The 25,723-nt window shown below is 33.3% G+C and overlaps 1 protein-coding gene across 4 annotated transcripts; it reads left to right on the forward strand.

Annotated features, from left to right (window-relative positions):
- Positions 1–153: 153 nt before the first annotated feature.
- Positions 154–6,796, forward strand: LOC138185448 (glucose dehydrogenase [FAD, quinone]-like). 4 transcript variants are annotated; one of them, XM_069124427.1, is made up of 4 exons: positions 154–262; positions 3,065–3,283; positions 3,594–3,764; positions 5,166–6,796. In XM_069124427.1, exons 2-4 carry the CDS (start codon positions 3,100–3,102, stop codon positions 6,659–6,661), a joined length of 1,851 nt encoding a protein of 616 aa, XP_068980528.1. In that variant the 5' UTR covers positions 154–262; positions 3,065–3,099; the 3' UTR covers positions 6,662–6,796. The 4 variants fall into 4 exon arrangements, with proteins under 4 accessions (XP_068980528.1, XP_068980526.1, XP_068980527.1 ...); XM_069124425.1 differs by having other exon boundaries at positions 165–411; XM_069124426.1 differs by having other exon boundaries at positions 165–386.
- The last annotated feature ends 18,927 nt before the right edge of the window (positions 6,797–25,723 follow it).

The raw sequence follows: 25,723 nt of genomic DNA on the forward strand, positions 1-25,723 counted from the left end.
TCAAAATGCATAAGCAATGTTCTTAGTGACGTAATAAGTGATTATATAAACACAACATGGAGGAATGCTACGCAGCGAATTTGAATCATAGGCAAATTATAGATGCATTATATATATACGTGTGTTGTACATATTTAATGCTTTGTGTTACAACTAGCTACTCGTAATTCAGTATCCAAGCGATTATCGCCAAGGAAGCATCTACCGCTTTACTTTATACCGCATTTAGTGTTATCGCGTGTGATTACATCATCGTTTACGCGCGTGTAGTCTTGTATTCTGTAAATTATCGTATTTCCGCTAATATTTGATTTTTCATCAGTTTCAATCGTCTTCAACTTGAGGCGAAATTATTGCGACCATGTAGCCTATAACATAAATAAAAAGTTAATCTACATGTTACTATTTCAAGTAACTTTTTATTCTTCTTTTTTTGCTGCTAGCTGATTCGGACGTATCGCGATTCTAATCTTTCCGATCTTCTATTTCTGTATCTTTCTATATCGTTCCAGGTTTCCCGAATTTCTTCGTTTCTGTTTATAGTTTCACCTATATCGTCTCACTTATTGTGACTTCATCTACGATATGTGGCTATTCTATAGAATGCTATATCATATGTCCACATATAGAAGCATTGCTACGAGGGTCATATTAATTTCTATTTTGTAAACTGGTCTATCTAAATGAATTTTGTGAGGTGTCTTGTTATATCTCAATTGCTCTCCTTGTTCTTAGATTCGACATATTCACAACAGAGCGATCCAGGATCAGATAATAGCGTTCAATTTGTAGAAAGTGTTTGTTAATAAATTTTGCAGTACGACATAGAAGAAAACGTTCAATACGTTAAAAATGAAAATTATCGAACGAAATAGAAAAAGGGGCTTCCATGTTTGTAAGAATGTGAACAATTTCACTGCAATTCTACAAATTCACTGCAATAACTACTCTTATGATTGTACGTGGCACAGAATAACTATTATCGGCTGTGCTGTGTTCGTTTGATTGCCTCTCTGAATCGTGTTTATTATTTTTATATGAGAAGAATATTCCGTATGAATGATTTACAAATGTTTTGACACGGCTCTGCTACACCTTGGCCAGCTCCTATCCGGTCTTTCCACAATGTATAATTTGTTCCCACGTAAAAAAAACAGATATAAATAAAAGTTAGTCTGGCAAGTTTTTTTTATTGTTGCGTGTTTTTACTGACGCGTGTCCGTATATAGTCGCCTGAATCTGTTCACAGTTGCACACACTTACTGTTAAGTGGCTGGCGTACGTCCAATTTTCTGAGTGGTAATCTTATGCGTATTTATAAGCGCATGGGTATTGTACACTGAACAGTTTTTGTTTTTGACGAAAGAAAATTAGAGATCTTTAGTGATGAAGTCTTATCCTCCGTTTAACGTAAACTCGCGATCTAGGATGATAGACGAGTCCGAGCAAATTTTAGTCTTTCAATGTCATTGTCAGACGAATAAGCAAACTTTTCATATATTTTGTATACTTTTTATAATACCTTATACACGATGCCTAGAAAATCCAGAGAAGACATGTTTGATAGTGATAGTAGTGACGACGAATATTACTTTGAACCTGATAAGATAGAAGACGACGACGGTGCTTCAGACAGTGGAAACGAATCGCGTTCAGCAAGGAATCGGTTCAGACGTTTCAATATTTCTCGTGATAGTGACAGTAATGATGAACTAAATATTGAAGAAAATAATAGAAGCCTCGACAATGAATAACGCAAACGTTTAACGTGTATATTTTCTCGACTGCGCGTGCTAATGTCTCTCGTCTGCTCCCGTCCGCAAAGGGCTAAATATTTCGAAAATTCCATATCATTGTTATCTTTCGTAGCATTTTCACGTCTTTTCTTATTTTATTCAGTACTTTTTTATTTGCCAGTGTTTTGAATTTCTACCAAATTGCTTTTAATCTTTGCATACGATTCTGCCCCTTTTTTTCCCGTCAAATCATCACCTGTCCGGTTCTTCTATATTTACCGCTCTACCCTGTATAATCACCACTCGGTTTTAGTTTTCGAAATATACATCTGCGAAAATATGTCCCATAATATACTGTATTTTACTTCTGACGGAAGGTATTACACAATATATATATACATACACACACACACACACGCATACAGAGTTCTAGTATTATTTACGCCCGTATTGTTGTATGTATATTATAACAAATTATTAGATTTCTTGGTTTGTCTGTGACATAGGCTACCTAACCAACACTAATCTATGCAAAGGCGAAACAGAAAATTTCAATCTAGATCTTGGATCATCCTTTTAGTAAGTCAGTGTTGGTTAAGGTAGATGAACCCTTAACGCTCCGACTTTTAATTGTGAATATCGACCGACAACCGCAACTTATTCTCATCGTACTTCGACGTGGAAGTTTTTAAGTGTCAGATTTTAAATGCTACAATGACGCGTAAATAATAATATTAAAGTGATTCAAAACAATCTTTATTCATCTTAGAAGTAATATAATTTTCATTACAATATTTATATGAATTATAATTAAGTAATGTGTGGAATTTTTTAAAACATTCATTGGGATGCAAACGGGGCTTGCGTTCACAGGTCTCACAGTAGAAAACTGTTTGCTTTTTACCGCATTATTTGCTTTTGGTGAACAAACAAGACACTTTTTCTTTTCCCCTTTCGGCAACTGATTAATTATATGGAGTTTCCGGAAGGCCTGCCATACACATTGTTATTCCGAAAGTTACTTACGAGTTGACTTACTAATAATTTGACAAACTTATAGTATGACAAAGCGTTTTCTCCTTTCCTTTCCTGAGAACTCTTGTAAAGTATATAAGCATTTATTACGCTTGTTTCTAGTCTTCAAAAGAGCAATTTCCGCCATCATTACAACGATTTTCTCAGGAAACAATATGTTGATGCATATTGATCGGTTTTGTCTACAGTGCTTGAGAGGCACACTGGGAGTAGATAGCCGAACATCGGTGGTGCTTGAGAGGCACACTTGGAGCGTATCATATAAAATAAGATGGCAAAACTTGATATTTCAGATAGATGAAAAAGAAATCGCAAGAATAGAAGTAAAATGGATGTGGGAAACATTGCTTTGGGGGGGATGACATCAGGACTGACCCGATCGGTGTGCTGGATACTTCTAACTATGTTTTTATATATCAAATATGCGGTTGACGATTACGCTGCGAAGAATGTTCCTTCCGGAGCACTAATGTCGTATTACGATTTCATAATTGTAGGCGGTGGTTCTGCAGGTACGTTTTCGATCATAAATCTAATAAAAAATATAACGAAGATAAGCGTACCTGTGCGTTATTTACGAACGAGAATGAGCGCGATGTTACTCGTATGATCGATTAAGACAAAAATTTGACAATTCCTTTCTTTCGACAAATCTATCGATGAAACGTATATTAGGTTTGTGGCAAATTCTGCGTCGTAATTTAAACAAATTTCATCTCTTCCTTGACCTTTTCGAAATGAATCTCCAAATTTTTTATTTCAACGTATTTATAAGTTTTTGTGTGCTACGCATATTAATAATGGCAATTTACACGACTATAGGGTCCGTCCTAGCGAATCGCTTGTCCGAGATAGAAGATTGGAACGTGCTCCTTTTGGAAGCAGGTGGTGATGGATCAGAAATCTACGATATTCCCGTTCTTGCTGCTAATCTGCAGTTAACCCAAATCGATTGGAAATACAAGACGGAACCTAATAAGAATTTCTGTCGAGGTAAATAACATTTAATAATAGCTTGTTATCATGATAACAAGCATCTATCAAACTATAGAAGAAATAGTTAAAAACAATGTTTTACTTTTTATGTCGAAATAAGTAAATTAAAATGACACGAGATACATAGTATTGTCACGCTTGGAATGCATTGTAGTGGATTTCGGTTATTTAGGACACACTGGAACTGGCATCCTTTGATCCGATTAAGCGGCAGTCCCAATTATGCAAAGTACCGCATATATGTTAGTCTCTATAAATTAATACATTCAACTAGGAGGTAATTAATTTTTACAGTAAATATATAAAGTTTCAGTTAGACTGACGATAAGGAGAGAGGAAAAAAGAGAAAAAAACAAAGGACAAACATTGAGTCGGACGCGGCACACACAAAAACCATAGGCGTGGAATCGTTGAAACTATTTGACATCTCTGCTCAACGATAACACTGATATGATAGACATTAGCGATACTCTGTATGTTTCGTGCGGTGAATGAACGTTGTACTGCAAATCATTTTTAAACAACTCTGATTGTTCTCATATAAAGTTGTTTTCTAAAGCCCCAGCTCACGGAACCTGTGAAAAACTGGAAAAGATATCCACTATTAGATTTTCTATTGTCTTTGTCCTCTGTTCATTCTACGTCTGCAAATCCAATTAACGTCGTGGTTTCATTTTATCGTCCATGTAATTACTTTCCATTTGTTGCCCTCTTGAAATATCGAGCAACTCTTTTCGCTTCCTTCCTCCTCCTCTTCTGTAACTCACGATTTCTCTCATTATTCAATATGCAATCTATTGCATCCACTGCATTTTTCCACTTATCCTTATCTTGTCGACACAAAAGTTGCTTTCTATTTTTAGGTTCCTCTTTTGCGTCAATTGCCACTCACAAAGTGCCTATATATCTGTTCGCTCATACTCCCCTTTTTGTCTTTTTGATTTTGTAAATTCTCATTCGAAAATGTTCACTATCGATGAGCTGTTTTTCTCGGCGAGTCTGCTCATTTTTCAAACATCTTGCTGTAATCCTTTTGTAGGTTCGAAGAAAATGTCTTCGCACGATTGCCTTCCTGCAGGCGTTTCTTTGATTTTATTGATATTCATACAATCTGTATCTTTGTATAATAAACCGAAATGCTTTAAACGCCTCCGGACAACCCACGAACAATCCATTAGTTTTTCTGTCTTCTGATCCAGCTTTTTTCTTTTCTCTGCCAGAATATACGCGTTTTAACTGAAATAAGTGTATATATGTAGAATGCAAGTAAATCGATTCCAATCGGAAAATGAATCTATTGGCGAACCGAAAGAGGTATTAATAACGCGAATCGATAATCAATCAACGTGGATATTTGACAATGCCTTCGCTATATTTCACCTTAAATTATGCCCACAGCGATGGAAGGAGGTCAATGCAACTGGCCACGTGGCAAAGTCATCGGAGGGACCAGCATGCTAAACTACATGCTCTACGTTCGTGGTAACAAAAAAGACTACGACACGTGGGAACAGCTAGGCAATACCGGATGGTCCTACGACGATGTGCTACAATATTTCAAAAAATCTGAAGACAATCAAAATCCTCTCCTCGCCGAGACGCCGTATCATTCAACCGGAGGTTACCTAACCGTTCAAGAAGCGCCATGGCACACTCCCTTGGCCACTGCGTTTATCCAAGCAGGTCTAGAAATGGGTTACGAAAACAGAGATATTAATGGAAAACGACACACTGGATTCATGGTTGCCCAAGGGACGATCAGACATGGCAGACGGTGTTCCACGGCGAAAGCTTTTCTACGACCAATCAGGACGCGGAAAAATTTACACGTCGTCATGGAAGCTCATGTTACGAAAATTTTAATAGATCCATCGTCGAAAGTGGCTTATGGCGTAGAGTTTGTCAGAAACGGAAAAAAGTTGCGCGTTCGTGCGAAAAAGGAGGTGATCGTTTCCGCGGGATCTGTCAATAGCCCTCAATTGCTGATGTTGTCGGGAATCGGACCTAAAGAACAATTATTGAAACACGGCATACCAGTGATTCAGGATTTAAGAGTGGGTCATAATCTTCAAGATCACGTAAGTGTGGGAGGTGTTTCGTTCTTGGTGAACGAAGAAATTGCGTTGGTGGAGAGCAGGGTATATAATATTCAAGATATGCTAGGATATGCGATTTTTGGAGACGGTCCTTTGACATTGCTAGGAGGTGTCGAAGGAGTAGCTTTTATCAATAGCAAATTCGTGAACGGTTCTGACGATTTCCCAGACATAGAACTGCTTTTGGCGGCAGGAGCGGCGTGCTCCGACGGCGGTAGAAATATGTGGAAGGTTCATGGACTGACCAACAAATTCTACAATGCCGTGTTTGGGGAAATTAATAATAAAGACTTATGGACCGTGATTCCTATGCTTCTAAGACCAAAAAGTAAAGGTTTTATCGCACTTCGAAGCAGCAATCCTTTCGATTATCCGTTGATTTATCCAAACTACTTCGAGCAACCGGAAGATATGGCGACGCTGATCGAAGCACTCAAATTTGTGTTTGAAATGAGTAAAACTAGCGCGTTTCGACGTTATGACAGCAAAATGAATCCTAAACCATTCCCTGCTTGCAAAAATATTTCCATGTATACCGACCCATACTGGGAATGCATGATTAGAGAGTACTCCATGACTGTATATCATCCCACGGGTACCTGTAAAATGGGGCCCAATTGGGACCCAGAAGCTGTGGTGGATCCTCGGCTTCAAGTTTACGGAGTTGCTCGACTCCGAGTCATAGATGGCTCGATTATGCCAAATATAGTTAGTGGTAATACCAATGCGCCGATTATAATGATCGCAGAGAAAGGTTCAGATATGATAAAAGAGGAATGGCTGAAGAATATGGTCTGATATCAATAGCTCTTTTCGTAAATTAATTTAAAGCGAGTGCTGGTAGTGCATTAAATACTAGAATCTTACAGTCTTCAACACAACATAAGTTTTCGCTACTAATTTCTATTACGTATATACAATACTTAACATACAAACCAGGACGTAGGCATGTTTTATAAAATAAATATTGAACGAAGTAAATGTTAAACATATCGTTATGCTATAGGGTGTTAAGAAATGTTTTGGCTACCATACCATAGGTGCAATCTACAGCTTTGGATCAGTGCAGATCTGTTGAAAAAAGTTGACCGCAACATTGACCTTGAGCGCGATTTCCAAGGAAAAATATTCTTATTGCATCTTGTAGTATTTATTACGAGGAATAAGCTTGAAAGGAAATATGGATCGCGAATGAACCATTGTCATAGAAAATGGTAGAAAGAGTGCCCTCATGGTTGTTAACACTTAGACAACCGCGCGCGCCACAACGAGCTATACATTTCCAACGCGCAATTTTCTAAGTATCGAGGACTAATATTCACTACCTAACACACAAAGAAGTCTGAAAATTATTTATACAATTATCTTTATAAAATATAAGTCAATTACATTTTGCGGTAATGATTTTATTATACAACTTCACATATTGTTTGTACAAAACATGAAATTAATAGTATGTATTAAAAGTATAAAAAAATATAGGTAAAATTAAAAATTCATAGTAATTCATTCTACTTTTAAATCGTTGCACAGCTGTAGAGTTAATTTCCATTCTAATCGTTTTTTCGAATTATCCGCCGTGTTAGGATAATATCGCGAAAGCGTACGCTTATTTGCGTTGGCATCACGGGCGCATCTACTGTTTTTAAATTATCAAATAAATCATTGAAAGTTTCAAAGAAAGTAGCCGTGTGTTCAACTGTCGGTGAACAATGCAGATGACACTTTCTTACCTAAACCCTGCTAGTGTTTGACAGTATGTGTCTTTCTGATGATTTATAAGCTGCTCGTGTATTTTTATTTTTCTCAAAATTTCACAGTGGGATCATATTGGACCGAGAAACTCAGGATCCATTAATTAAGAAATAATTTTTTAATAAATTATTCCGCATACTCTTAAATAAATGTAAAAAATTGATAAGAAAGTGAGGTGAATATGCCATAGTGCTGCTGCTGGTGTAGATGTCGCTCTGGAAGTACTACTTTTTTTTTCTTTTTTGCGTCCGAAGACTTGCACGGATTAAATTGGTTCCTTTTTTGTTTCTTCTGCATTTTGCAAAGCATGTCGTGGAAAGGAAAATCGGACTACGGGTACCGGGATTTGAATCTGGATCCTGAACGATCGCAACCAAAGGCGCTAACCACTTCGCTGCCGTCGTCTGGTCTTAGTTGCTGACGAGTGCCGCCACGAAAGTATACTTTCCGGGGCTATTTCTTGTAAAAGAAAGTTTTTGAATAAAAGTTCGACATCAGCTATACTTTGATTATTAATTTGATTACTGATCAGAAACAATCACTTTTGAAACCAGTTTCATTCAATGCACCTAAAATTTTATCTAAAATTGTGGATAAATCGTCCCTCTTTATGCCAGATTTCGAAACAAAACAAGCCAATAGTCGTTTTCAATTAGTGAATAGCTCCCGTAGGATAAAAACAAGACCTTGACAACCCACAGCTGTGCTATGGCCCAAAAAACCTACATCTTCAAAACCTTTAATAATCTGTCTGGATAGGTGAAAATCTAAATATTTCTTGATAGCCATTTCATCAAACGAAGGAATTCAATTTACAATCTATCATATCCATATGATATTGATCCATATAATTTTTATCGCGTTAAATATATTTTGGCAAATTCTAGACCAAATATCTACTTAGCAAAAGCCATATAAAAAGAAGACTAAAAAGAAAACACCTCACTGACCTCACTTAAAGAAATAAAATAAACAAACTCGAAGATGGTATCCCGCTGGGGGTAATAAAATTAGAAAAATTTACCAAATGTCCAGCTGGACAGATTGTAGAGTACAAATTGAATAAAAAAAAACAACACGCATTGTATTGTAAAAAGTTGGCGAACTGCAATATATTATCATACACAACTTACGTTCGTTCTATGTGAAAGTGTTTTTGGAAGTTTTACATAGTAACATCAGTATGAAAGTTAAAGCAAAATCAGATACTCTTTTTGCGATTCCTTTCTTCGAACACGTATTATCCATGTTCATTTCCAACCTCCAACCAATTCATTTTCAACCTCCAATTATCTTTTTTTTTTTTTTTTATTAACGTGGAGGAAATCTGCACGGACACCAGATCGCTTCTGGGGAAAAGCGGCGTAGTAGTGCCGGACTTCAACCGACTAAAACCTCTACGATGACGACCGTCCCGGCTGCGATCGAGAGATACACCGGGCCACCTCCAATTATCTAAAGCACAGTTAACTAGCAACGTTATGCATCTATCACTTATTATTTACAGGGAAACGGTGAAAACTAGTGGTATTATTCGGATACACACACTTTTTATAATGACTTTTACGCGAAAACTTGTGACATCCCATTTTAAGTGATTAAACAAAACTATATATAATTATGCATTCGTCGTGTCGTAGTTCCCGTAAAAACTAATAATATTCTCTCATTCGCTACTGTCATTAAGTCTGAATAGTTAATGTTAAATATATTCGGTTGTCCCAAAAGTTATTTTATTTACTTATGTATGATCCATTTTGTTCCAATAGAACAGAAAATAATGTGCATCTATTATTTCCTTATAAAACGAAAGAAGCTTTTGGAACAACCTAAAAGATCGATCATTGACTTAATTATAATTCCTACCATTCCAACAACGCTGGTATCTTATTCTATACTGAATCGATAATGTCTCGTCCGATACTAAAATGGTATGGGAGACTAAGTAGCTGCTGAGCCGTGGGGCACCTTTCTCGCAGTGCATGTACGGTTTATTCTATTCTTAATCAATAATACGATATTCTGACCTATACCTCAGTTGTAATTTTATATTATAATTTAATTCTAATTCCGACCATTACAAACGCTGTAATCTTATTCTATGCTCAGTCGATAACGTTTGGAATGACACTGCAATGGTAAGGGACTCTATATCCCCGTTATCCTAGAACATAAGAAGACATTGGATGATAAGTTTATCCTGCTCCTTGCCTGTGGTGATACAATAGATTTATCCTGCACATGACCAAGGAGTATGTATAACTTATACCAAAGAGTATATGAGAATGTTCACAGCTGTATATTGCATTGGTCTCCCTAAAACTGCTGCCTCTAGCGGCCAACTGTTGCTCTGGTTCAACTCTAGTATATACAAGTTATTTTCTGTATTTTTGCATTTTCTGTTATTTTCTAATCTTTCTTATTTAGTTCCAACGCAAGTGATTTGGATATGTAGTGTGTATAGTGTGTATAGTGCGTGTTGTATTTATCGTGATTATTGTGTACTTTGCGAAAGAACAGAGGCTATATTGAACATTTACTGTAATATAAAACGACTGCTATTTTCGTTACGACTTCTCTATTAACAGTCTGGACATTCGCGGACGGGACAGTCGCAGTGAGTGTATGAAATTTGTATAAACATTGTTTATATGTGCTATTATTTATTGATTATTTGTGGAGGCAAAGGATTAAAAGAAACATTAACCTTTTTACTTGGAAATTCTATGAAGTGGTTTTCGATATGCTGTTATGGATTTTATCTAGTAGGCAGGTATAATGTTTAATCTACGATTTTTCTTACAAAACGTCGTACGGGATGATTTACGTCTTCAAATGTCATAATCTTCTTCTCTAGGACTTTTACGAGGTAAGCTGCTGCTCATATACCGTTCGATTTTAGGATCCCTGTGCATACCGTTGCTTAGGCAGACCTACTTTCGTTCGTGTAAGGAGATTTGCTCGCGTACAGTGATATTTTGACTGATTTTGAATTGTAAATAACTAAAAAGCAAAGCCGAAAACGAAATATTTTGTTCTTGATTTTCATTTTATTTTAGCTTGAAGGTTCACCCCTTAAATTTATTTACGCCTATAACCGAATATCCTGTATAATTCCATTAACCTGTCAATCGGCGTTTTTTCTTATACATGTTACCATTACTAGGTCTTCCGAGATATACGCAAAAACTTCAGTACAATTTATATTACGATTACACTTCATTGTCGAGAGGCGGCCGCATTTTTATATAGCCCAATCTAAACTTAGCTCATTGATGAGAGATATAATTATTTTTAATAGTGTGTAAATATAACAAAAAAGATATAATATAAGAGAATGAGCTAGGAAGAACTTCAAATTGGGGAAAGGAAATAACTTGTGCAGCAACTATAAAATAATAATATAAAATAAGTGGTTGCTATCAAAATGCTTTATGCATTGTTTCTATTTTTATTTAAAATCTTATTACCTCTGTGATGAATTATTTTTATATGGATATTTTATTATTTTTATAAGTTATGTGAATGTCTTAATATTATTTACAATTACTGTCTTCTTTTATGCTTAAAGTTATTATTAATATAAATACATTAATATATAAATAATATATAAATTCTAAAATATTTTTGGATTTGTACTACGCAACCAATATTATTTTGTTGTCACAATAATTAATTTATGATTTATTTATAAAAATTTCAGACAACAACAAAATTGAGACAACTAGCAAACGGTAACTGATACGAAACGAATAACGTTAAATACCTTAATTATTCGCTTCAACGAATTAATTATACCAGATATATTAATAACAAACGATTTCTTATGCAGTTTCGCTTTAAGTTTATTTAAAATTTTTTAGTCGCTTCATCGCGCACGTTTCTAATCTCTCGCTACGAACATTATGTAGGCAAATAAATGATAAAAGGAAAGTAAGAAAGAGAGAGAGGGAGAGAAAGAGAAACAGAAAGTAACAAAGACGAAGGATAAAGGCTAAGCAAATTAATGAATAATACCAGAGAGAGAAAATTAAGTTGTAGGTAGGAAGAAGGGACAAATTGAAGACGAAAGATGTGTGTATGTATGTAGGTAGACAGAAAATTGTCAAAGAAGAAGGAAAACGGTGAGCGAGATATAACTGATAATAATAAATAATGAAAAAAAGAATACAACCAAGTGTAAAACCAAAACCTGGAAAGGAACTGACAAATACGAGTGAAACAAAAAGCAAGTTAAATAGAAATGCAATTTATAAGTCGAATACGTACACCAATTCGAACGATTGATACTTTATTTCTAAGCATATAAAAAACTATTTTTGTAAAATACTTTTCAAGAAATCTCTCGAAACTCATCTTACACATTCAAGGAAACATATACTTACATACTGATACAAACGAAACTGATTGTTGCGAGATAAGGCTAAATTTTTCTGATTAAAAATATTTCAAGCTACTACTAGAAAATCCAAGTCCGGTATTAAAAATATATACAATAGGAAAATATATCGAATCTTTTCACATGATACATATGTGGGATGGTGTGACGTCAGGGAAGGACGTGGCGTGAGGAGTGATTGTTTATAAACGTTGTCAAGATATGTTAATATTGTCAAGGAGTATTGTGAGCGTTACCAAGGTTTGTTAAGGGAAAAATGAGCGTGGTAAATGCTGTCAGAGTTGAATTTATCGTGGTCGAGAGAAGTTCGTCGTGTTCTTGTGACGTAGAATTAGCGAGAAACGAATACGCGAAACGCGATATTATATTCGATTTTGTGAGAGTGCAACGGTATTGTGTTTATCATGCTGTTCTTTCTGTTAATTTGTAATATAACATTCCTACACATATGATAAGAAATTCTAATCGTTAAAATTTCTTATATGAATGAAATTGTAGTATTAGTCTCGCAAAATTTATTTTTCAGATAGACACACACAATATTTGAAATATATAATTCATTTGAAATGAAATTTATTATATTAATGAATTTTGGGAAAAAATTATGTTTGACAAAAAATGTCGTGATTATATAATCAGTTGGCAATCTGTTTAATAATTTGGGAGACGTAGATTTGTTTATTGTGCATTAATTTGTTCTTTTTAAACCGTACCTAATTATCAGTGATTCTCGATATCTTGTGTTGTAAATATAAACAATTCAAGCAACAAACGAAACAGAAACAGTTATTCTACATCTTTTTACGTGTCTTGTAATTTTCCACAAATACAAACATGTATAGTATTTAATAATAACAGCACTTAATTGAACACATAGTAAAACTATATGTATTACGGAATAAAGTCAATATTTCTTTTTTTAAATTGTATGAATAATAACATTTGCCTGAATGAAGAGCTGTCTCGCACTGTTTCTACATATAAAATGTTTCTTTACGTATTTTATAAGACAAGCAAACCATATTTTCTATATTGTCATTATTCTTTATTATCTTTATTGGTTCGTAATTTTATACTTTTTTACTAAGTCATTTTATGTTGAACATTCCTACTACCACTACACTACGCAGCGATGTCCCACTGCATCGACTTCGACACAACTATCGCTTCGCCACCATCGACTTCGCGATATAACACCCACTTTTCGTTAATGTAAAGTTTTTTTTCTTCTCGGCATACACTGCATCGATTATCTTTTTTACCTTCTGATCTTCTTCTTGGGCCTTGCGCACTCGATAGATCAAACCGCTTCGGCCTTCCTGCACTAACAACACTTTTACTGCATTCCGACTGGGAGCATCCGCATGTCGCATCGCTGTGCCCGGCCTATGTTCAATCGTGCAATCAAACTGTTCAATTAAGAGTGCCCAATGTAACACTCGCAAACATAACTCTTTCTTTTTCAATGTCTAAATAAACGCACTGTAGTCGGGAACTATTTTAAACGGTATATTCAGTAAGTAGACACGGAATTTTTTCAATGCTTTTACCACTGCTAATATTTCCAACTCGTAGCTGGTATATTTTTCCTCTGTAGGAGACGTCTTCCAGCTAGCATAGTATATAGGGTGAAACTTCTCATCACTGACATTTTTCTGCAACAGTACAGCGCCCAACCCTTCTTTACAAGCGTCAGTATGGGGCTCGGACTCGGCTCCCACTTGATATAGTTTAAGTATCGGATTCTCAATTAAAGGCTTCTTTAATTCTTCGACTGATTCTTTCTCTGACGATTCAAACTCAAATTTAACGTCGTTTCTCAACAATTGCGATAACCATTTTATTTCAGAAACCAATACACTTAACTCCTGGAGAAAACAGAGTTCAAACAATCTATCTGGAAGGCAAACCAACTAAAGTATGTTTTATCAACACTGGTAAGCAAACTGTGGATTCTTTTGCCAAATACAGAACGAGAAGAGACAACTTCTCTAGAAATTCAAGTACAGATAGCAAAATCAGTATAATAATGTCTAAGACAAACGAACCTCAAACGTCTACCTCAACTGACCCAATGTGGCGAGCAATATTGGACAGTATTCAAAAACAGAATGAGACTATTGCCCGTTTACGAGAGGATATGTTACGTTTCTCTATGCAAAGTAACGAAAAAAATAGAAAACTCGCAGCAGAGATCGCACTAGTAGGGTAGAATTTACAAGAATGTTTTGATAAAAGAAGTAAGAGTTTAGGAGAAGTAGAGAAAGATCATAACAAGAAGGATAATATTTCAATAAGAAATATTTTGGACGATGATGCAAATAAAGAAAACTGAAATAAGAAAATTGAAATGAAGGAATTAGAAGCAGTTAGTAAATCAAGTGCTGAAAATGATACAAAATCAACAGACGGCGTTGAACAAAATATATCATTAGAATCCATACAAAAAGCAAAAGATAATGCTTACAGTAATGAAAATTTGCTTATAGAAGAAATGTTTGTGACAGTGCAGAACCAAAAACTTCAGCAGATTTTATGTCGAGAAATTTAGATGCTAATACACAAGAGAAATCTTTAGAAAATAAAGATGACAAAAGTCTATCTCCATCTATGTTAGATAGTAGTAAACGGAGCAGTCGTTATAATGTTGCTGTAAAGCCTGCTACTTCGCCAAAATTTGAAGAAATCGTTTACAATCAAACAAGACAGTTGTTCGATCACTCGCGGAAAGACGCGATCGCGAGGAAACACGTCAACGGGAGTCGTAAATTCCCGTTACGATTAGATAATCGACGCCACGAAATAATCGATCCCCTATTTCGGTTAGGATAATAGAGGTGGTTTAATTGAGTAGTTACACTGATTCAACAGGTATAACTTTATGTTTATTTCAACAACTTTGTAGAGAAATGATTACACTGATGCGAATGTACAAGTTAAGTAAGTAGTTGACTTGACCCTCCTAATATCGTAGGAGAAGTCGATGACTTGACTTTCCTAATGTCGTAGGAGAAGTGAGTTAAAGTGACGATGCTGTATCGGAGGAAAGCTAGTCGTGGGTGTGTCTAACGCAAGGGATCATCGGATTTGTTGGTGACAATTTTGGTTAGGAAGGGCAGTAGACATTGCTTCTGATTGGGTAAAAGAAGGTTGGTGGACTAGGAAGGGCCTTAGCCGTCCTCGATAGAAAGTTGCTGGTGGGAAGCATGATACGTGAGAAAAACTAACTTTCCCGTGTCAAACTGTAGTCGACAATACTCTTTAGAAGGCGATTTAGAAAAGGGATACTTGTTTGGTCTGAAGGACCTTAGCTAGTAAATTATTGAGATTTATGATGGGTCCTTGAGACTATTGAGGGTAGATAGTGAGGACGAGCGGACATCTGGTTACCATCTTGCCCGCGGTGTGTGGCCTGGTCTAGGTAGAGTGTCGCCCGACGTAACAACAGTCAAACGCAAATAAAATTTTGCAAAGCGTTTTAAAGACGAAATTAATCGAAGACAAGTCTGAAATAATTAATAAACAAAAAGCATTGGAAAATGTAGAAAATAAAGTGACCAAAGAAGAAAAAAAGAGGTATTAAACAAAAATTAATTTCAGATAGTGAAAGCGAAACAATTAATGCTCGTCAACGAAGGGAAGTTCTTTTAACGAACACAGGTAGTGATAACGATAGGTCTAAATCTGTAGAAAATGATAATGCAGTAACGAGTGTAATAGCAATTGATGAAGCAAATTCAAGCCAACGTGCTAGGAATAAAATATCTCGTTTACGTATAAATATGGTATTTGATAGTCCCTTATCACGTAGTCGGCGATCGAAGAGTTATGATGATAGAAAGCAACTAGAAGAAGACAAAGGTGCTAATATTGCAAAGAGAGAAGCGAAACATAGAGGCAGACCTAGGAGATCGGATAAAGTTGAAGTTAAAAAAGGATGAAGATACAAGAAAGATCCCACAAAATGAAGAGTGGATTAGAAGAACAAAGAAAAGTCGAAGAAAATACAAAAGAAGAAACTGCAGGGACAGAAGTCAATTCAAAAAATATATTAAATAGTAAGTGCGATTTACTTGATACCGAAAGAGCTATTGAAATTAATGATACTGTTCAAAATATTAAATTTACTGAAGGTAGAAGCCACACTCAAAATGATATGGAAGATGTAGTAGAAGATTCACAAGAATTATCTAATAAAAAATAAAAAGAATTCATTAGAAAGAGAAAAAGGATTAGGGGAAAAGAAGAAAATGTACAGACAGAAATTACCTCAAAAAAATATATCACATGATGAATGTAATTTACTTTAGAAAAAAAAAGAGAAAGAAAGAAAAAAGAAAAAAAAAAGAGAAAATATGCACCTATGTCGAAAGAGAGTTCAAAGGATATAAACAAAATATTTGCCGCCAAATTTTCCTTTAGTTGCACAATTATATTTTTTTCGAAAAAAAAACCAAAAAATCAAGTTATAATGGAAAGATTTGACGACACAGGAATATTCCGATAACTTCTCAGTAAGTGAATCTAATGAGACGCAAACTAAATTTCAACATTCGAAGAAGAAGTATATGGAATTTATTACGCAATTCCACGAAGGAACAGGATTTACCCCTTTTGAATGAACGTTCGAAAGAAAAGCTAATTTACCGTCCGCAATTGCAAAAACCACCAACTTAACGTATAATGATATGTTCTCTCTATGGCAAAAACAGTTGAACAAATATTTGGAGTTAGCGAGACAAACACTAATAAATAGTAAGAAACGATACGCTCGAGATCAAAAAAGAAAGATCGTGTGAACTCAAACAATTTTCAAATTGTATTAGTTCACTTTGACTTTGTGTCACTGACACAAGCGGACACAGCGGACACAGCGGACACAATGACCGTAGTCCGCTTTCCGTAGAAGTTGTTTTCACGCAAAGTGAGCTGATCTATGCAGAGGTCCGCTGATCCCTCAATCTTCAATGATGCACGTATGCCGAAATCGTGATTTCGTTTACACTGAAGCGAATGGATCCTGGCACGGATCGCCAAAATGTCACGTAAAATTGATACTTGGGTTGTAAGGGAAAAAAAAGCTGAGTCGTAACCCAACTATTAATTTTCTTTTATCGAACTTTATTATAATTTTGGCACTTACAATAATAGAATAACGCTGAACCGTAAAAAGGGTGTTGTACAAGAACAGCAACTAGAACAAGAACTGCCCGAGCTGGGTGAAGTCTCGGTTTATATACGTTTTGGTTTGAGGATGTTGAGGGGCTCGGTGTAGGTTATGATGATAAGGTGGTGATGTGTCCAAAGGAGTCCGAAAGTCGGGGGTCGATATCCTATCTCTGATGGGGACTAAGGTGCGTCGCAGCCTTGGCGTCCGAAAGTCGGGCGTCGATGTCTTATCTCTGATGTAGGTTGAGAAGTGATTGATGTCACAAGATCACCGGCGATCTATCATTTTCGTGATTTCTTGTGTCTGCTACGTGACACGGGCATCGTGCCATCCGTGCGACCGATTCCCCACTGTCACGCCGGCTGCCCACAGGGCAATTTTGAACGAAAGGGTTAAAGCCGTGAAGTCCAAAAATATACGTTAAAAATGAAAATTAGCGAACGAAATAGAAAAAAGCCCACGATGTTTGTATGAGTTGGTCTGAGTCTGGTTGTTGAATGAGATTTTCAATTGGAAAAAAAAGTACAAAAGTAAATTAAAAAAGTATTACGTTGTAATTGCATTTTAGGTGAGCATAGTCCAAGATATCATGTATATAAGTATATCGTGAACTCCTGCTATTGCCTTGGAGTCTAGAATCGATCCTGTAAGCAGTTCCCCCACCTCATACCCTGTATACTCACCATAGTGTCCATTTTTATTGTAAAAATATTTAATTATTTTTACTAGTGAACACAGCGAAAAATTTCATTAGTTTGTTGCTGCAATTAATATACATATATCTTTCCTTCACGAAGAAGTATGTGTGCCAGAGAGATTGCTTGCCTTGTACGACCTCACTACGTCACACTTGCATTTAATTTGCAAGGACCTGCGGTATAGTAAGGAAACGATAAATGACACACGGTTGGTATTTATCATAATACGAACTATTGATAAATACGAACGTTACATGCCCGGCGAGGTTACATCAGGTAACAGGAAATAAGATAATCTGTAATGTCGGAGTTTGTAGTGCACTTGATTTGCAGTGAAAGGAAAAGTGCAGCTTCTGGAAAGATCGAAGAAGCTAGAAAATAAAGTTCAAAATTCTGTAGCAATGTTATCAGGATTTCAGAACGATTAGAAGCGTACGTTGTAACATGCATAGCTGTGTTGTAACCTACACCCTACATCGATGTTACGTATAGTATCTACCACAAAAATATAGGTTTAAACACGGGTTAATATTGATCATCTTATTTTGTTGTTTAATTATTTTTTATTAAATCAAGCTATTATAGCTTCTTCTTACGTTACTTTCATCTATCAATTTATTAACGCTATTTTATTGGAACTATATAATATACTTTTTATATCATTGAATTGTACTATTATTAATAATTTCTTTCAATTTTATCTAAACAAATAATGATTTATATATTATAATTTATTATAGTAATTTCCATTTTTTTTTAAAAAAAAAAAAAAAAAAAAATGGAAATTACTATATTATAATAAAAATGAAATTTAATTATAAAATAAATAAATTAATTAAGGGTATTATTTTATTAATATTTTAATTAAAATAATAATTGAAATAAAAATATTTTAAATAATTGAAATAATTTATATAATAAACGTTATTTATATATTTATAATAATATAGATAAATATTTAATTATAAAAAGTAATAATTGAAAATAAAATATTTTATAATTGAAATATTTTATATTTATAATAATATTAATAAAAATTAAATTAGAATAATTAATAATTAAAAATAAATATATTTATTATATATAAATATTTTTTTTTAAATTTATATTTAATGTAAATTTGCATATTAAATTTTGATTTTAAAATAATTAATAAGATTAATAATATAAATAAATTTTATAATGATTTATATATTATAATTTATTATAGTAATTTCCATTTTTTTAAAAAAAAAAAAAAAAAAAAAAAAATGGAAATTACTATATTATAATAAAAATGAAATTTAATTATAAAATAAATAAATTAATTAAGGGTATTATTTTATTAATATTTTAATTAAAATAATAATTGAAATAAAAATATTTTAAATAATTGAAATAATTTATATAATAAACGTTATTTATATATTTATAATAATATAGATAAATATTTAATTATAAAAAGTAATAATTGAAAATAAAATATTTTATAATTGAAATATTTTATATTTATAATAATATTAATAAAAATTAAATTAGAATAATTAATAATTAAAAATAAATATATTTATTATATATAAATATTTTTTTTTAAATTTATATTTAATGTAAATTTGCATATTAAATTTTGATTTTAAAATAATTAATAAGATTAATAATATAAATAAATTTTATAATGATTTATATATTATAATTTATTATAGTAATTTCCATTTTTTTTTAAAAAAAAAAAAAAAAAAAAAATGGAAATTACTATATTATAATAAAAATGAAATTTAATTATAAAATAAATAAATTAATTAAGGGTATTATTTTATTAATATTTTAATTAAAATAATAATTGAAATAAAAATATTTTAAATAATTGAAATAATTTATATAATAAACGTTATTTATATATTTATAATAATATAGATAAATATTTAATTATAAAAAGTAATAATTGAAAAAAAAATATTTTATAATTGAAATATTTTATATTTATAATAATATTAATAAAAATTAAATTAGAATAATTAATAATTAAAAATAAATATATTTATTATATATATATATAAATATTTTTTTTTAAATTTATATTTAATGTAAATTTGCATATTAAATTTTGATTTTAAAAGAATTAATAAGATTAATAATATGAAAATATTGTGATATAAGAAAACAATAACGTACTAGTAAATATTATACAAATAAACATTTTTAAAACATTTTTTATTAATATATGAGATATCAATAAGAACATTGAGATATATCTTAACAAGTCTCTAATATTTATTGATGTCTTTATTAACTCCCTTTTCTTTGATTTTGACGTTTTAAAGTCCTTCTATGTACATACGTATGTATGGCAGAAAATACTAACCTAAGAAAGATGAATTATTTTTTGCGAATGATAATGATACATAATTCAATACGTATTTGTTAATTTAGTTATAATATTTTATTTAAAATTATTAATATATCATACTTCAACCATTTAAGTCATTTTATTCAGTATAAATTTTAGTATCGGGTGAATGTTATTTCACATTTGTTTATAGCAATTATGTTTTCGAGGAAATTATGTTACACCTAAGCATCATAGTAATTTTTTACATTAATGTTTACGATTATACAAGCTATTTTTAATTATACTATACTATGTTTTATTACGTAATTTTATTATTATGAAATACTGATTAAAAGAGTACCTCTTTCTTATACAACCTTTTTACCAGAAATTATTTCATTAAGCGTTTATTTTAGGCGAATATCAAACTGATGAAGCTGAAGCACGAGAGAATATATAACAATTATAAATTGTAACACATATTAAAGGTATAAACTATAACGTATAATAAAATTAAGGGTGATATGTGATATACCAACATATAATGATTTTGCTGACTTTTTAATATGTTGTTGGACGAGTCCCGAACATCTTCTTTCTTTCATATAATCCATGGACGGTCTCAACTTCCGAGATATTAGCAAAAAATCATTGATACCACTATGCAGTGTGTCCGCGGCAACATGCATGCAATATTAGTTATTGGGCGCCTTAAGAGCACGGAGCAGCCGGATGCAAAACTTAACTCTTACTTTTTGTTTATAATATATACGGGGTGTCCATTAACGATTGCTGAAGGATCGACGGCAGTTTAACGTAGTAGCCGAAAAATCGACAGTGTCCAGGTTTGCGTTATCAAGTCGTATGTTTCGTAGGGTAAGCAAACATTGTATCGCTTACAAAGCAGCTGCATTTCTTTTTCATCCCCTTGTGTTTCCAGATTGAAACGTTAGACATATAAACCACTTCATACAAAAGTAGTGCAAGTCAAAAAAGTTAATTACTTGATAATGGGGGATAAAGTAAAAATCTTATAAGGGATCGAGTGAACGATTGCCACTTATTCCGCTATCCACCAGAAAATTAATAAAGATATACTTACAGAGCTTCTGCACAAAACAGAATGAAGGATACACTTTTGAGATGTGATTAAACAAAATAGTAATAAATGGTTCATATAAACACATTGCAGTACGAGGATATAATACAATCATGCCCGTATGATTCTAACGCGTATGCTGTTATGGACACACAATTGTAGATAGAATTCACTGTGATGGTATCGTCAGTCGTTGCAAATATCTTGAAAACTAGGACCGCGCGAGGATTATATGTACGGTAAAGTTATTCTAAAAAATATTCAGAATCGTGGCTCCGACAGCGTATCAAGAAATCAAATTAGGCAAAATTAATCCTTTTTCAAAATAGTTGTAGACGAATCTTAATAAAAATCAATGACCACCATTCATTTGCTAGAGTTTAAATATCTTTTATACACACATTTGTATTAATTTCATTTATTATCACAAAATATGTTTCTCTTTAAGTTGAGGTAACACGCTTTTTGTTGACGAGCTCGATAATGAGATAGTAGATGATTTATTTTGTTGTAGGCTCGTGATAATTATTTTTTCAAAATTCGACTTTTGTCGAAAAACTCAAACATGCCAGTGTCAGGAAAGCAGGCAAGTTAGGAGGTTTCGTTACAGGTAATACCGAAAAATACGTATTCAGATGAGTGTAGGTTTTCCGCACGGGAAAGCAACATCTTCCGGTCGAAAAGTTAACATCTCGGAAAGTAGAGAATAGAGTCCTATGTCTGCTTTTCCTAACTTAAAGTAACCTAGCAATGTAGGGAGCAAAGCTGCTTGCAAACGAGAAAATTCCTGCTACCGGAGCGGTGAATTTCCCTCACGATTAGGAGGCCATGTTCACAGGAGGAACCTTGCCTGTGGGATATTTTCTACGTAATGAGATTTTCTTTTAGTTTGGTCCAGAAATTAATACTATGATTTAGCGTCTTTCAACTTGTTCTACATCTAATTGAAAATTCATACAAATGTGAATTGAAATATTCCTCTTTGCTTGAAATCATTTCTCCTTCTTATCAATCTCTACCTTTTCATTGAAGGACATATTAAAAAGTTATGCCACTGATTCGACATAAAGGAAATCTCTGCAATCTTCTTTCAATACACTATACATAACTAGAACCAAAGACAAATATATGTCGGAGATGAAAGATCACCGGAGTCTCCCCTCTGGAACTTCGGGAAAATCCATAAAATTGTAATTAAAATCTACAGCTGTAATTAAACAATTTGCCGTCATTCTACCCAACTGTATTTATTTGAGATTTGTGACAATGAGCTTGGGCTGAAGGCGACAATCAGTCGCCGAACGTAGCCGCGGTCAACGGGATGAACGCTCCGTCTAACAAAAGTGTGGACTAATAATATAGCCCTCACTAAAAGAAATGCCAGTAGAGGTACTCGACAGTAAACATTCCAACGGTTCCTTCGGACAAAATGATTACCAGATGTCGATGCACCTACACGGCACAAGTTCAGCTAGCCTGAGGACCCGCTATGAACCTTAGGATTTTGTTAATTAAGGTTCTTCAAACGAACAAGCAGTCTTTGTCCCAAATTGATCAATTAACAGCAGCATCAATTTCCCTCACTTTCCGAATGAAGACATTTCTCCACGAATTCGAGGATTTCGTGTGATTAGACACACCCCATCATAGTTTTCCTCGACAGCGTCACCGTGACGGAAAGTCACTCTCTCGCTGGTGTACGAGCTCTTGGACTAGTTAACTAACGTCTTGCTATCTCCACGCTAGGTATCAATTCCAACTTAGACTTCGACGAAGGAATAGGCCTACTAACCCGTTGGCCGCGGATTCGTTGTTGGACCTAGGATCATTGTCATTAGCTTCTCGAGTGTCTGATTACCGCGGTTACTTGTCAAATTCTGTAGTAGTCGTATTTGCACTGGTCAATGTCTTCTCCATTGCATAGCAACTAACTCCTAACCCTAATCATAATGAAAACTCGACATATATATACAGGGTCATTGGTAACTGGTGGTACAAGCGGAGAGGGAGTGATTCTACGCGAAAAAAGAAGTCGAAAATATAGAATAAAAATTTTTCGTTTGAGGCTTTGTTTTCAAGAAAATCAACTTTGAATTTCCGCTCGGTACGCGTGCACTTATCACGTCTCGTTATAACGGATCTCACTGTAGATTTAAAAAAAAATTAAAAAAGAAAAATTTTTATTCGTTAAAAAAAACGTTTATCATTGAAAAATATCGTTTATCATTGTTTAGCGAAATGCATAACTATTTACATAATAATAAATAGAATGTAAAGATTTGACTTATAAATAAAGTAGGATAGAAAGATCCGAAAAAATGGGAATAATTCTTAATATATGAGTGAGCAATATTATTCTATGAAATCAGATTTGGTTGCACTAGAATAGCGTTGCTCGTACTCTTCTAATAAAATATCGCTTCCACAATTAGTTATTAATAAATGATTGTAGTCGGTCGTTAACTTTATACTTCGTTCTGCAGTATCATTTATTACTTGCGAATTAGTTATTATTTGTAATTCTGCTATCTAAGATGTTTCATTTGCCCAGACTGACGGATCTTTTTTTTAGAAAAATCGCAGATATACCAAATTTATCGAACAATATTGTGTTTTGTCCAAAATTAATGTAATTTTAATCCAATTACGGCACGGTTTCTCTTTGTCCACCGTTCTGAAATTATTCGGATATCACTTTCTCACGAAGTGTCATAATTTTAGAAGCTACGGGAAAAAAAAATTAAAAGTCAAAATGTAAGAACCACCTTAACGTATACCATATACGCTACTATATTAGACTGCGCTACTTACAATATCTCAACAATGGAATTAAAACGCGAATTTACGTGCGAATGAAATAAAATGAGATAATGTCAAGTGACTGTTCCATGTTATTATTAAGCAATACTTAATTACCATTAGATATAACGCAAATGGCAGCAATCTGTTTGGAGAAACTTTCAAATTGGTAGAGTAAACTGCATTTGGAACATTGGCAAACACTTTTCATTACTTCAGATCGGCCAAACATTTTTCTTGGAGATCCCTTCACACTTTTTATCCTTTTCCATTTACTTTATTTCGTCGAGTAACTTTCCCGTGGGAAAACGTATCCTCGTTCCCTGTGTTCATACTCCCCTAATCTTTGTAAAAGTATCGACTCTTTCTCCATGCTTCGATCGCATAGGTATTTCTAGAAATTAATCGTTGCATTTCATTTTATGGGACATGTTCATTTTCTTTTATATTATATCCATAGGAAAAACTTTTACAGCGAAACAAGGAAATTAAACATTCTGTCAAACTAAATTTTAAGTTTTTTAAATATTTCTAAATTTATTGTATCATTTTATATATTGTACATTTTTATCAGTATCTTCGATTTATGAAATATTTCAAATTTCTTGAAATCAAATAATTGAAAATAAATATGCACGTAATAAATGTATGCGAAAAAATAAAGAAGCTTTGAAATAAATGTTACAAATACAATATTTTGTTTTAATATTTATACTGCATTCAAGGTTTTGATTTTAAAATCTCTGTATAAGATCCAGATTATTTTTTCTTAACACAGTCCAAATAGATACCATACATTCATATTGGGATGATCGTAACTTTATATAGCAGTCATTTGTTTTGTAACGAGAGAGGAGATTTGTATCCTAAAACCCAACACGGTGTCTTCATTTTCATCTTGATGTGATGTTTTCACGTAAGTACAAATACAATTCGGAACTAACCACAAATCAGAAACTTTTATATTCAACAATATGTCAATGGTACTTGCATTTGATATAGTAATTATCTTGTCGATTCACAATGAGTTTAAATTCCCGTTCTCTTTCTACGTCTTGTCATTTTACACGAAAGCCGAGGAACTAAAAGGAATTTGCCACATATGAATTGTGATTGTATAATGTCTAGTTACAGTTTTAATTCTGCTATATTCTTTTAATTATTTTCGATCCAATTTCTATTTTTCTTTTTTTTTTTTTTGTCAACACTAAAAAGTATCTGGAGTTTGAACAAAATATGAATGTAGGACTTTTCGTTCCAATTTTATTTCCTAAAACGAGAACAAGATTAATATATAAAAATCCGAAAATCATAGCAAGTTTAAATGTTTCTAATTACGTCCAGTTATTTGAAAAAGATTTATGGTTATTAATACTCTTTACTCTTAAATTAATATCTTTCTTGAACACCATCATCTGAATGTCTTTTTCAATGTCACTTTACATTTACGGAAATAAATATTTGCAATGTACGTACATGTTATAAATTTACTTTTTATCTTATTGTTTGTAGAGCTCAACTTTTTTGTAATTTATGAATTACGTACAAATCACAATCGTCTTGCAGAAACATAACAATTGTAAGGATCATGTAATAAGTTCTTCCCTGTTTAACCCATTTATTGAAAACTTT

Source organism: Bombus flavifrons, chromosome 12 (assembly GCF_040668555.2).
Source record: "Bombus flavifrons isolate JBK064 chromosome 12, iyBomFlav1_principal, whole genome shotgun sequence".
Lineage (NCBI taxonomy): Eukaryota > Metazoa > Arthropoda > Insecta > Hymenoptera > Apidae > Bombus > Bombus flavifrons.

Bases quoted from the DNA above. Each gene is read 5' to 3' on its own strand.
- LOC138185448 (XM_069124427.1), top strand. From the start codon at position 3,100: ATGGATGTGGGAAACATTGCTTTGGGGGGGATGACATCAGGACTGACC. The intron at 3,284-3,593 runs GTACGTTTTCGA...ACACGACTATAG, and splicing joins TGTAGGCGGTGGTTCTGCAG to GGTCCGTCCTAGCGAATCGC. The intron at 3,765-5,165 runs GTAAATAACATT...TTATGCCCACAG, and splicing joins TAATAAGAATTTCTGTCGAG to CGATGGAAGGAGGTCAATGC.